Source organism: Podarcis tiliguerta (genome assembly GCF_965153285.1).
Source record: "Podarcis tiliguerta genome assembly, chromosome: 5".
Taxonomy (NCBI): domain Eukaryota; kingdom Metazoa; phylum Chordata; class Lepidosauria; order Squamata; family Lacertidae; genus Podarcis; species Podarcis tiliguerta.
In genome coordinates this window covers 37,587,315-37,601,273 of record NC_139538.1, presented here as the reverse complement: position 1 = coordinate 37,601,273, position 13,959 = coordinate 37,587,315, and the positions used below count along the sequence as shown (strand labels likewise).

Here is a 13,959-nt window from a genome sequence, read left to right as displayed (position 1 = left end):
CAAGTCAAGCCTATCAATGGCTATTAGTCACGATGAAGGCTATGGAGGAGGCTCCTTTTACCCTCGTGCAGAAAGTCTGTAGTTTGGTCCCTGACACCCCTACCCCGTGCCCCCCCCCTTTAAAATGGATTAGGGAAATGTGATGAGAAAGACTCCTCACTGCTTTATGCTCTTGGGAGTGCAAGCCCAAAATCCCAACTTCAATCCCATGTGTGTCTCCAAGGAGGTAGGGCTGAGAAAGAAAGACTCCTCTAAATCCTTGAAGAGTCACTGAGCTAGACGGATCAACGAGGGGGAGACTTGGCGCAAGGCAGCTTCCGTCCCGTGCAATCATAATGCTGTGTAAACCTCCCAAGTCACTCAATTCGATGGCGCGGCGGGCTTCTGCTCCTCTTTTCCGCGCGCGAAAGGACAGAGCGCATAGCAGAAATACCGGTACAGTAATCTGAACAGGGAACGCCTGAATTCCCAACGGCTGCTATCGCCGCTGCTGCAGCCATGATGAGGGGCGCCAAAGAGCCTTGTGGGGAGAGGGAGAGCGCGCGCGATTGGGCGGCACCTAGAAAGCGCCTTGCCAGCAGTAGAGTATCATTCGCGCTTCGGCGCGGTTGTGATGGTTACGGCTTCCTTGCGGGAGCGCGCGTTCCCTCGGCCCCACCTTTCGGGACGAGCTGCCTTGTTGTCCCGCCCAGCGCGCGCTCCCGCCCCGTCAGTGTTGTCCCGGCCTGCGCGCGAGAGCGCGACTGTGCGTGTGTCACGGCGGGTGTGGGTGTGTTTGTTTCCTGTTGAGCTCGGAGAATTGAGGAGAAAGAAGCGCAGTGAAAGCAGAAAAGTGTGTGAGAGAGAGAGTGAGTGAGTGAGAGAGAGTTCCCTGGCGCCAGAAGAAGAGGAAGCCTGGCTTTGGGGGGCGCCTTCTCCGCCATGGGCCACCACTGCCTCCGAGCCTCTCCGCGGCCCCTGCTCCTGCTCTGCGTCCCGCTGCTCTTCGCTGTCGCTCGCGGAGCCCCCACGCCCGGGCCCGGGGAGCAAGCAGGTGAGAGACCTCGGCCGTGGCGCCCCTCGGGGGCAGGGAGTTGTGGGCGGCCGAGGCAGCCGCGGGAGTTTCCCCCGGCAGCCCCGGGCCCGCTCCTTTCCCCGCCCCTCGCCGCTTTAAAACGCCGTTTGCGCGGCTCTCCGGTGTGGACGTGCCTTTCGTGGTCCCCGGAGGGCCCGTGCGTCCTTTCTCCTCTCCCCTTTCCAAAACAGCGCCTCGTTTCCGACGAGGAGCGGCGCCGCCAGGGCTTGTCGTGATTTGTTTTATTTTGTTAGCTTTATTGCCCTCTGTGACGCGTTGCTTTCCTGAAAGTTTGTTTTTATGGCCGCGTACGCACGATATCTGGAAAGCCCGTTCGAAACGCGGCGATGGGAATGCGCGGGGGCAAACCCTATAAACTATGGGCGTAGCCAAGGGGGTCACCTGCCTCCCCAGTCAAGTACTGTGTAAAGGATTGAAAATACTTAACTGAGGTTATGACCCTCCCAACATGAAGACGGCCCCCCATGTTAAAATACTTAACTGACCAGATACCTAGGTTCCCCACCCCCAAAGTCATGGCTATGCCTATGCCCTAAAACCTAAGGGCTGCAATGTGAAAGGGTGCCTCAGCAATATTGCAGATTGAATCCAAGCATCATCATCATTATTATTTTAAAAAATAGAGATGGAAAACTGTTATCTTAAAAAGGGGCTTCTTTTTTCTCACATGAAAAGGATTTCCTCCTACCACACATTCCTGCTTCAGAACTACAGTGGTACCTCAGGTTACATACACTTCAGGTTACAGACTTGGCTAACCCAGAAATAGTACCTCGGGTTAAGAACTTTGCTTCAGGATGAGAACAGAAATCATGCTCCGGCGGCGCAGCAGTAGCAGGAGGCCCCATTAGCTAAAGTGGTGCTTCAGGTTAAGAACAGTTTCAGGTTAAGAACCCACCTCCGGAACGAATTAAGTACTTAACCCGAGGTACCACTGTAATTTTTTACACACATGCAAGTTTGATTGCCTAAGATTTATGAACAGCTCTAAAAAAACTGTACTGGACTTAGCGGCTTGAGAAAGCACTGGTGTAATCAGTGTCTGGTCTCTGTTCTTGTTTGTTTGCATTCCTTAAGTTGGAACCGAAGCATTAGATTTACCTTAAGTGAGTAAGGTTGGTTTCTTTAGTCTCTGAATTTGAGGCTGATTCATTTGTTCAGTGAGCTAATGTTATGGGTTTGCCAGGCAATAAATAGTTGCAGCAAAACTCCTGATATCCAGCCATGTGATACAGATTAGTTGCTCCTTAGCACACTTTGATCTCTTGATTGTATAAAGAGTTCTATTGGTTAATGTGGGAACTTCAGATCTCTGGAGAAACTGCAAGTGTGTAGTTCGTTCTGGGCTATTCCTTGTGTGGTCTTGGGATAACAGGGATGCCATTTCTGAATTTCATGATGTGGCAAATTGCTGTATGCAAAAAAGTTTGTTTAGGGTTAAAAATAGTGGGGTTTACCCTTATAAGCATGAATGGCATTGTTATGGTGCTTGTAAAAAGCACCATGCCATATGTTTAGTCCCCTGTCATCCCCAGTTAGAAAACTCATATGGTCAATGTCTAACTTAGTATAAGTTAGCCTATATTTCTGGGGTCAGTTTTCACTTGAGTAAAATACATGATAGGATATGGCTATAGCATTGCTTTCGTAGTTTACCTCAGTGACCTGCATTGACTAGTTCATTTGAACTGTTTGTGGGCATAGGGACATTTCACTTCCTTTAACCTATATGTTTCCTTGGCCAGCATTTGCGACTGAGTTGACAACATTGTACAGATGCTGGAAACCAAGATGAGTGCCCTGTTGCTAAACCACTTCCTTGTAATTGAGCTAAACCAGGCTGTGTCATGTGCTCAGGGTTGTTCTAGAAGACACTTGCTTAGAACTTTATTCTGTAAAGTTGATTGCTAAACGTGACCTCATTAATCAACTGCACAATTGTACTGACACTAATGTCGAATCTTAATGGCATCATATTACACCTACTTTGTGTACCTACCTAAAAGCAGTTCAGCACAGCATATATATACAACTAAATAATAGCCATACAGTAGTTTAGAAGTTTCCTCTTTGCCTGAATTTTAATGTCTAAGAAATGATTGCTGCAAATTATGGGAATGAATTTTGGACTGTCTTAATTTTCTGTCCTAAAATAGGAAGTAAATGTTTACAACCATAAGCAACTTGGCTTAGATTCCTGGCATCAGGGAATCCCATAAACTTCTACAAGTAGAGTTCAGCCTTTTTTTTAGAATAGCAAAATATATTATGGGAGAAAACTGCAGTAGTGAGTGACTAACTTAATGCAGGGGCGTGGGTGGCGCTGTGGTGTAAACCAATAAGCCTTGGGCTTGCCGATCAGAAAGTCGGCGGTTCGAATTCCCATGATGGGGTGAGCTTCCGTTTTCGGTCCCAGCTCCTGCCAACCTAGCAATTCAAAAGCACATCAAAGTGCAAGTAGATAAATAGGTACCGCTCCGGTGGGAAGGTAAACAGTGTTTCTGTGCGCTGCTCTGGTTCGCCAGAAGCGGCTTAGTCATGCTGGCTACATGACCCGGAAAAACTGTCTGCGGACAAACGCCGGCTCCCTTGGCCAGTAAAGTGAGATGAGCACCGCAACCCCAGAGTCGTTTGCGACTGGGCTTAACTGTCAGGGGTCCTTTACCTTTAACTTAATGCATTGTCAATTATAAACTAACACATCATCCCTCTACTCTCTCACAATAGGCTGTCAACAGTACACAAACAAAACATGTGAAGAATGCCTGAAAAATGTCACGGTAAGTAGTATACAATTGCAGAATACATATTGTAACTTGAAATTGTCTGTGAGCCTGCTGTGTGCTGTGATGTTAAAGGCCAGCCCAACCCACAACTGTTCAGGCACTCTAGAGTGCATCCACAGGGCTATGCTGTCAACCAAAAGTGAACAGTTCCAGAAACCCTGCAAATGCAATCTTGGTAGTCAAGATAACCCCACTGTTAATTGGAAGTTGTAACCATGAGCTCATATATGTTCATATTCACTTGCTTTGATATAGGCCAATTGGCTTGCTTTGATTTTATCCTTATCTGTGGGCTTGGGGTGCTGGGCTCTGAGCCAAGAAAAGGGGAGCTATCTGTAAGATGTGGTTATTTGCCATCTATGCCCTCATCTGGTCAAGTAAAATGATGGAAAGTGCTGGCCAAATTGACATATTCTGTTTGGGGTATAAAGAATGTATAAACATTTGCTTGGGCCATCTCCTTGCTCCAGTGTCCTTCCCGCATCTGTAAAGGCTGGGAGACCTGGCAGGCTGGCTTCTTGAAAGACAACACCTCTCTTTTAATAAAGCGCTAGAACTGATTGCTCTGGTGCTTTTGACATCCTCCTTAGGTATCCCTGCACCAAACCACTCCCACGAGCCCTCCTTTGGTCTGGTGGATCAGGACCGGGGCTCAGCAAATACAATAAAAGGAATAATTCTGCCTGTGCAGTGAGAATGAATGCATCAAATTATTTCTATTTTTAATGGGGAAGTCTCTTCCAGAATACAAGCTTTGTGTATACACAGGTAGCTGTTGGCTTAGCACAGGGGTGAGGAATCTTATTACCATTGCCCATGCTGGCAGGGGCTGATGGGGTTTGTAATCCAACATCTGGAGGGCCATAAGTTCGCCACCCCTGGCTCAGATGCTCCTGCACTACACAACCCACTCTACACATACTCAATAGGATGGTCAGTGATACAGAAACAAGCTTGTTGTGCAAAAATGATCAAATCTTGCTTTCTCAAGTAAGTTTATAACATCCTGTTTCTTTCTATAGAGACCAGTATAATATTACATAAAGCCAAATCATCCTGGGATGAATAGATATGAGGCATAGGCACCACTCTTCATTATACAGTATACTTCAAATAAATTAATTAACTAGTCCCCTTCCTCAACAGATTTAAGTTGCAAGCCTGTGATCTCTTACTTGCAAATTGTATTGTGAAATCCCTCTTCCAATTCTTGAGAAATGTTTCTCTATCAGTTGCTAGTTTGTCCAACTAAAAAGAAATCACTGTTAGTTGACAATAAGTGCAGATTCATGTTTAGGCAAGGAAAGAGGGTTCGTTAAGTACAAAAAATTGAGAGTCAGCATTTTTGAGTTATGTATGAACTGGAGATACCTGAGAAACATCCAATGAGTATTTTGATCTATAATCTACCAGATGTTGCTTCTGAGCAACTTCTCTATGACCTGGACTTAAGCAGGGGTTTTATACAAGTCTCATTGTACTGAAGCATCCAGATCTTGATTTTTCTTGCAGTTGTCTGGCTTTTCATATCGGGAAAATGCAGGAAGACTTATTGCATTCAAGTCCTATTGAAAATTTAGTCAAAATAGTTTTTAAGGATAGCAGAATTTGCTGCCAGTTTTGGACAAATGCACTATTAGTTTATAGAACTTGTTTGGACTCCGCTGCCATTCCCTATAGAATTGATGAGGAACCATTTTCAGTCAAAAAGCTGCATTCCCTTCTGGGCAATTACTAAGGGACTACATGCCAGTGTGGGCAGGGCTAGAGGCAGAAGTGTGCATTTTACCTTTATACAGTAGGTTTGCTTCTACACACATTCATGCATCACTTTCTGTTCTCACTTCAGGCAAGCAGGAAATATTATTGGAGTTCCAAGGACACATTCCAGCCAGGCAAAAATATTCGAGAGCCAGCTAAGAGAACAGTGGAGGGCTGCATTTGGTGTCCAAGCCTGAGGTTCCCCATCTGTGCCTTATAAGCATAAAAAAATTGTACTAATCACCCAGCAAATAGATTAAGCAAAAAATGGCATCTAAATATGAACATTAGGGCTTAATTTGGGAGGGGTGTGTGATGTTGTTGTTTCTATTTGACTGCACAGTCCTTTAATATGCCAGATGCACTGTTTAGAAAGCACTGCAACTATGGAGGCCCTAGAGGTGTACAGTGTATAATTCTGAGTCTTGGAAAAACCACTTCCAATTTGCTGCCTCTTTCTGTAAGAGTCTGAATCTAATGTTAGTCCTTGACCTCTAGGTGCTTTTGACAGGGTACCCTTTGGGTTCACTTGTGCTGATCACAAGCCTTGATCACTACAACTTTCTGCTTCTATCTGTGGCCACTTTATACAGTTCATTTACTGATCTATTATAGTTCCCAGTTTCCACATAGTAATATTTTTATTTGGTACTAATCCCATGCATATGTAACAGCCAACTACATATTTTAATGTGGCTGGGATTGTTTTTGTGTGTGGACATGTTAAATGTGATCATGTGTTTAACACAATGAGTAGTTTGTCTCTGCTGAATTAAGGGAAGCTTGCTTCAAGTACAAAGGATTGCAGTTCTAGACGAAACAAGTTTTTATGACCTTTTAAAATGACCTACATTTGATGCTTTTTTAGATGGGATTACTTGGCAATACAAAACTCAAGAGGACCTAGTGCTTCAGTAGTGCAGTGTTGGGACTAAGGTTGAAGCAGTGCTCTTGAATTCTTGGCAATGCCCTCTAGTCAACAAGATTACATAGAAGCAATATTGATAATGTTGGCATACAGTTGTGTTCCTTTCGCTGTCTTTTGGCGATACCCAGCTAGTTCATTCTCAGAATAGACTGGTTGAAATCAGTGGCTTGAAGTTACTTAAGTCAACATATTTCAGTGGGTCTCCTCTAAGTATGGATATTGCCCTTCAACTTTATCCTACTCAACTGTTTTGTTTGTTTGTTTATCGGCTTGCTGTATTTTCCACCTCTTCTTTTTCCAGTGTTTATGGTGCAGCAGCAGCAAACAATGCCTGGAATATCCTGTTCGAAATATCCTCCCTCCCAGTTCACTTTGCCAGTTGAGTAAGGCCCGCTGGGGTGTCTGTTGGGGTGAGTAACTTCCAGGAATACTGCATGTGTGTCATTGGCATTGCAATTATCTCTATAAACAATTCCTGGATTGCTTCTTGGATGCAATAAATACTCCTCTTCTCAATAACTTTCTTTAATATTATTTAGGGTATTATAAGTAAACGTATCAGAAGTTTGCAGTCTCCTTGCAACATGGGCAGATCAAGTTACTACAGCTTACAAGTTGATAGAAAAGAGTGGAACTCCTTTACTTGCTACCAGCAGCAAAATGTTCCGTGAGATTATTTTACAGGCAGAGATTTTTTTCTGGATTAAACAGCAAATCATTACTGCAGCAAGATCATGGGGATTCTTTCTAGTTACGTTCCTATATCACAGCAAAGATATTAGCATTTTTAGTGGTTAGTTAGGTGTTACTAGGATAAGCAGAGTATGATGATGCTTCTCCCAGTGTTTTGGTAATTAGAAGGTAAGCAACTTCTGAACATGAAGATTCCATTATGCATTTTGTGGTCAATAGTTTTGGATAGTAAATGCAACTAATCCTTAAAAAAGAAAATTTAAAGCTATCGTGGTAGCAGAAGGCTCAGCATTATAGATGTCCTATAGAGGACATTGCCCATGCAGTGGCTCATTTGTATGAAGCTGCTGCACTGAGTTTGTCCTCCATGCTTTAACTGGGCAAGTTTGCAGTGATTTGTATAGAATAACTTTAATTTTGAATTAAATGACGTAGGCCTATTTTAAATTCAGGGTTTGTTTTTTGGCAAATGGCTCACTCACTACTTTTCTTGTGTTATATTTCAGTGAATTTTGAAGCTCTCATAATTACAATGTCCGTGGTGGGAGGAATAATCCTTATTGCTCTTTGTGTTTGTTGCTGTTGTTGCTGCAGGAAAAAAAAGAGCAGAAAGCAAGTATCTGAACATGTTCTTATTTTTTAATACCGTAAATACCAGTAATATACTTACCTTAATTACACCCCTCAAGTTATGGCATACCTAATCATATATGTCCTAAATGCTCTTGTTTTGTGCAGACCTGATAAGGAGGATGAGAAAGATGCCAGAGAGAGAGAGCAGAGAAGAGTAAGACAGGAAGAAAGGTAAGTTGCTGTCAACCTACAGATGTTGTCAGGCCTGCTGCTACCTTCCCTTTTGATGTTAAGACCAGATGTTTGCAGAAAACATCTGGAGTAAGACTGTTGCAGGTGCTCTTTATACATTATTCCTCTGCTGTAATACTTAACGTGTTGGCCTTGGAGGACTCCAGTGTTTATAGGCATCTGGAATTATATTGTAACCTGCTTGAAGGTCGTATTGATGAAAAGCACTTTGAAGATTCTATTGGTCAAAAGACAGGGTATAAAATTAATCTTGAATGTAGGTAGTTGGGAGCTGTCTTCTCACTAACATAATTTCCTTGTATACAATGTATACAAAATTATTCTAAATTGCAAACATCCCATGACATGTTATATTTCTTGCAGGAGAGCAGAGATGAAATCAAGGCATGATGAAATCCGGAAAAAATATGGTAAGTGCCAATGGCTAGCTGTCAAATGCAAAAGATGCTTCATCTTAGTGTGCTATATATCAACATGTGATAGTTACCACTTCAACTCATTACCCGACGGAATGGTGTCCCACAGTTTTTGACTGGCCTTGGTAACCAAGCCAAAAAACCCCTGATTGCCAGCAATCTCTCTCTCCATCTGTTGCACCCCCACACAAATGTTAGGAAATAAACCCTGCTCCCTAACAGTTCAGCTGTTCCAAAAATACTAAAGGCACTCTGCCCTTAGTAAGGGTACAAAACTGATTGGAGTTTATGTTCTCTAAGTGTATCATTTAACTGATTTTGCTTAAACGGTAATTTGGGTGTTGGTAATTCTAATAAGCTGTCGTCAGCTTTTCCTTATTATTAGATTAGTACTCCTGACACAAGAAACAATCAGTTCTGTATTAAGCCAAAATGTTATAAACATAATTTATTGTATTATAACTCTTTAAAATACTTGTCCAAAAACATGTTGCAAGAAAGGAGTTATTGGGTTTTTTTTAACCAGATGCCACATTCTGTGGAATATTTGGATAGGCAAACCATTGAGAAATACAGTTCATTAGACTTTGATCCTGCGGCCCCACTTTCATGAATACTGACAACCACTTTTCATCACCTCCCCCGGCTACTTTTCATATTTGCTCCTCACCAATATCTTTGATCCCTGTGTTCTAACCAGATGTTATTTTTTTCCAGGTTTGTTTAAAGAAGAGAACCCATATGCCAAATTTGAAAACAACTAAGATTTCTTTTGAAAAGCCAAAGTAAGCTCTGCCAGTGCTGTCTATAGAATGTGTAGTACAGCTGCTAAGAGATCCAGTGAATTAGATGCCTTAATTGCAAATGGAAAATTGGTCTTACTAGAAGACAGCTGTTAATAAGCAGTAAGATAAACGAACAAGCCAAACATACCTCTGAAAACCAGATGGCCTAGCAGGCTGGAGATGTTAGATTTTTCTTCTTTCTGTCCTGCAGGTGTCTGTGCTCTTACATAGTATAGCATAACCTTTGTTTGCTGGTCAAATGTTGGAACAAATTTGTTCATGAAGTGGAGAGGGACAGTGCACATTTCTTCTTGTCAATCTTTTCTATGGTCAACAAATTATAGCTGTTTTCAATTGAAGGGTAGGAGTTGGGTGGTCATATCAAAAAACTAGGTGGGTAGGCTATGTGAAAGGAACATAAGCTTTAATTGTGCCACTAGCAAAAAGTGCCTAAATTGATCTTTAAAAACATTTTGTTTGCAGCACAGATGTTTTTATAGTGTGATGAAGGTTTGCACTTTTATATATTATTACTACTTTTTCTTCTGGACTACGTATGTGTGTTCCTTCTGTTCCTTTGCTTCTTTTAAATCACTTTAACTACAGAAATAGTTAGACTGATTTATGTTAGTAACAGTGTGATACGAATGCTTTACTGGTGCTGATTAAATGGCTGCTTGTATTGGAATTTTAAAGGCTCTTCTTATATTTAAGAACTTTGTACTGCTTGTAATTATCTGAAGCAATGTATAATCTTGGAAAGAATGTCCTTAGTAACCAAATCAGAAGAATGAAAAGGTTCCTTTTTTGAAGTAAAGAACCATAATGCAGCCTTGGGGTTGATTTCTGCTGCCTAGAGTAAGGCCTGCCAATAAAACATTTGGCTTGATGCAATAGCCTGTTTTTCTTCAGGCTGTTCTACGTCAAGAGTCCTATGCACTGGAGTTTCTTTATGAAGACAGATTAATAAGGAAAGTAACTTCTTAATGTTTACTGTCAAGTGGAAGAGTGGATTAAAACAAAACCATGAAATAATGATTTGGAGGACTGGCTACACTTGGAATGTATAAAGTTTGTTTCCAAGGAAACTTTAAACACTACATTTGCCTGGAGTGAAATAGCACCTAGATCATAAACACAGAACTTGTGGGAAATGTGGAATGATATTGTCATTTCCCCCAACCCAAAATTGAAAGCATTAGATAGTATAGAGAAATTAAATGTGTAATTTTCATGCCCACACTCTTCTAAAAACACACGTACATATGGAGGTATATTAGATACTGGAGTTGTAAGATTCCATTGTAATCTTAAACTTTTTATATATGTTGTCAAAGTCACAAACACATATAATACTTTCTATTCATTTAAATATCTTTACTCTTCTGTTGACATCTTAAAAGCAAGTTGAAATCTGCCGAAATTTGCCGACAATGCGTAGTAAATTCCAGAAATACAGGATATTGTTTTATAAAAACTTTCATACAATTATTTTGCCATATTAACAAGTAAAATGAATTATTTACTGTAGCAAAATTTGTAATTATTTACTTAATAAAATAAATATTTAATATCTTACATCTCTTGGCATTCTATCATTCTCTTGCCCTCTTAAGCAAATACAAATAATGGGGAATTATTGTACCACATGGTCATACAATCTCCTTTTTCTGAAGAATATGAGTACGAGTGGGGAGGGATGTCAGCATCTGAAGAAAGTGTTTTTTAGTGACAGAATCACAAATTTGAAAACTAAAAATGCTTAAGGCTTATGCTGACTGGTGTGTTTGTGTGTGTGCGCGTGTGTGTGATCTATCTCTCCTCAAAGAGAGGGTATGACTGGCTGAAACTCTGAACAGGCTCCCACACTGCAATGTTTTGTGGCAGGTCCCACATACATGCATAACATCCTCAGGTTGTTGGGGCTGGCAGCCAGTCCAAGAATAAAGCCTGCTAGCAATATATAACATAGTGGAAGATGGCTTTGAGATGGGAAGCGAATGAAATGTGTCCTTTATTCCTTCCTACTCTGCCCTAACGGTCAGGGGTCTCTTTATCTTTACCTTTACTCTGCCCCAAGAGGGCAGAACAATAATACCTTTTAGGGATGGGGATACACTGTAACATTCCACACAGCATGTTCGCCTTGCTCAGTTTATCCACATATATGGGCTATCTACATGACTTAGTAATCTAGTTAGTCTTTACAATACTACAAAGATCTCACTACTTTACGTTGGCTGTTCTAAAATTCTAATACATGTTCTTATTGCCTGGATTACTGTAATGTCTTGGTTCCAGTTTCTCACTCTAAATGTCTTGTATCCTCAGCTCTGTGGCCATCTAATATTTTGCTCACTGTTTAAAAGCCACACCACTGCACCATTCATTCACTCTTTTTGCATTTTGTTCAAACTTCTTAGTATTGGCTCTTCTTTCATCTCAACACTAGTCATATTTATTTCATGTAATACAGAGGTAGGGAACCTGTAAGACGCTGGTAGGGGCTGATTAGAGTTCAGCAATTCTGGAGAGCTACAGGTTTCCCTGTTCCTGATCTAATACTGACTTACCTACTTAACCTCTAGTTTCTTGTGCCATTTATTTCTGTCAGTTCTCTGCAACAGTTCATGCACCTAGTGTATGCATCTGTCTTCTATTATTATTCAGTCCATGCACCTAGTACATGCACCTGCCTTCCATTATTATTATTATTATTATTATTATTAAAATTTGTATACTACCCTATACCCACAGGCAGTTCACAGAGTAAAATATGAATATAAAACCACAAAACATACAATCAAAACAAAAACAATCTAATAACCCCCCCCACATTTTTAAAGGGCAATAAAAGCTACCTAAATGTCTCCTCTTCTATCATTCCTATCTTGACCTTTTAACAGTCTTCCCTTCAGTCTTCCCTCTTCCTAGATTTCTGCATTGTGCCTAATATTTAACAAACTTCCCATCTTGTTTGTTGCTTCTAATATACATACAACACTTATGAAAAGCACTTCATTAAAAAATAGTGAGGCTGTGTGCTGAGTGACAGTGCAGTCCTACAGGTATCTACTAAGAAGCCTTATATGGCACAATAGCGCTTACTCCTTACAACAGAGCAGGGGTGGGGAACCTGCCCCCCTGCACATGTTTTTTGGGAGTACACTTCCCATTATACCTGACCATTGGTTATACTGACTGAAGCTGATGTGAGTTGTCGCTCAACATCTGGAGGGCCAGAGATTCCTCCCTTAAGGACATAGGATTTCAGCCTGAGAGAGGGTCAAATAACACTCATCTGACTGCTTTCAAGATACTCTTTGGGAAGAGATCAATGTGTTTTTATCCTACTTAAAATATTTTGTACCTCTTCAGGGTGAACTACCTCACCACCCCAATGAATCCCTCTCCTCAAATATTAGTTCCATCTCAAAGGAAACCATTGGGGACGTTTTATCATAGAATCATAGAATCATAGAATCATAGAGTTGGAAGAGACCACAAGGGTCATCGAGTCCAACCCCCTGCCAAGCAGGAAACACCATCAGAGCACTCCTGACATATGGTTGTCAAGCCTCTGCTTAAAGACCTCCAAAGAAGGAGACTCCACCACACTCCTTGGCAGCAAATTCCACTGTCGAACAGCTCTTACTGTCAGGAAGTTCTTCCTAATGTTTAGGTGGAATCTTCTTTCTTGTAGTTTGTATCCATTGCTCCGTGTCCGCTTCTCTGGAGCAGCAGAAAACAACCTTTCTCCCTCCTCTATGTGACATCCTTTTATATATTTGAACATGGCTATCATATCACCCCTTAACCTCCTCTTCTCCAGGCTAAACATGCCCAGCTCCCTTAGCCGATCCTCATAAGGCATTGTTTCCAGGCCTTTGACCATTTTGGTTGCCCTCCTCTGTACACGTTCTAGTTTGTCAGTGTCCTTCTTGAACTGTGGTGCCCAGAACTGGACACAGTACTCCAGGTGAGGTCTGACCAGAGCAGAATACAGTGGCACTATAACTTCCCTTGATCTAGATGCTATACTCCTATTGATGCAGCCCAGAATTGCATTGGCTTTTTTAGCTGCCGCGTCACACTGTTGGCTCATGTTAAGTTTGTGGTCAACCAAGACTCCTAGATCCTTTTCACATGTACTGCTCTCAAGCCAGGTGTCACCCATCTTGTATTTGTGCCTCTCATTTTTTTTGCCCAAGTGCAATACTTTACATTTCTCCCTGTTAAAATTCATCTTGTTTGTTTTGGCCCAGTTCTCTAATCTGTCAAGGTCGTTTTGAAGTGTGATCCTGTCTTCTGGGGTGTTAGCCACCCCTCCCAGTTTGGTGTCATCTGCAAATTTGATCAGGATGCCCTTGAGTCCATCATCCAAGTCGTTGATAAAGATGTTGAATAAGACCGGGCCCAAGACAGAACCCTGTGGCACCCCACTAGTCACTCTTCTCCAGGATGAAGTTTTGGAAGTTAGCTACCCAATGGGGAAATATTTCCCAGTTGTCCCAAACCAAATTTAGGTACATGTTGTTCCTTAGTAAAGGGGGAACAGCTGCATTAGGCAGAGGGCGTCAGGACTACTGTGGTTAGAACTGATAATCTTTTCTCTACATCACAGATTGCAGAGAAGAAGGCACAGATGAAAGAAGCAGTATTTATATCCCACACTCTAGAGTTTTGAAAG

General features: G+C 41.8%; 1 protein-coding gene across 1 annotated transcript; it reads left to right on the top strand.

The window, feature by feature from the left end:
• The first annotated feature begins 442 nt into the window (after positions 1 to 442).
• Positions 443 to 10,847, top strand: PTTG1IP (PTTG1 interacting protein). The gene is made up of 7 exons (XM_083443409.1): positions 443 to 1,033; positions 3,803 to 3,855; positions 6,852 to 6,960; positions 7,750 to 7,855; positions 7,982 to 8,047; positions 8,432 to 8,478; positions 9,202 to 10,847. The coding sequence occupies exons 1-7, from the start codon at positions 922 to 924 to the stop codon at positions 9,246 to 9,248; spliced, it is 540 nt and encodes a 179-aa protein (XP_083299535.1). The 5' UTR covers positions 443 to 921; the 3' UTR covers positions 9,249 to 10,847.
• The last annotated feature ends 3,112 nt before the right edge of the window (positions 10,848 to 13,959 follow it).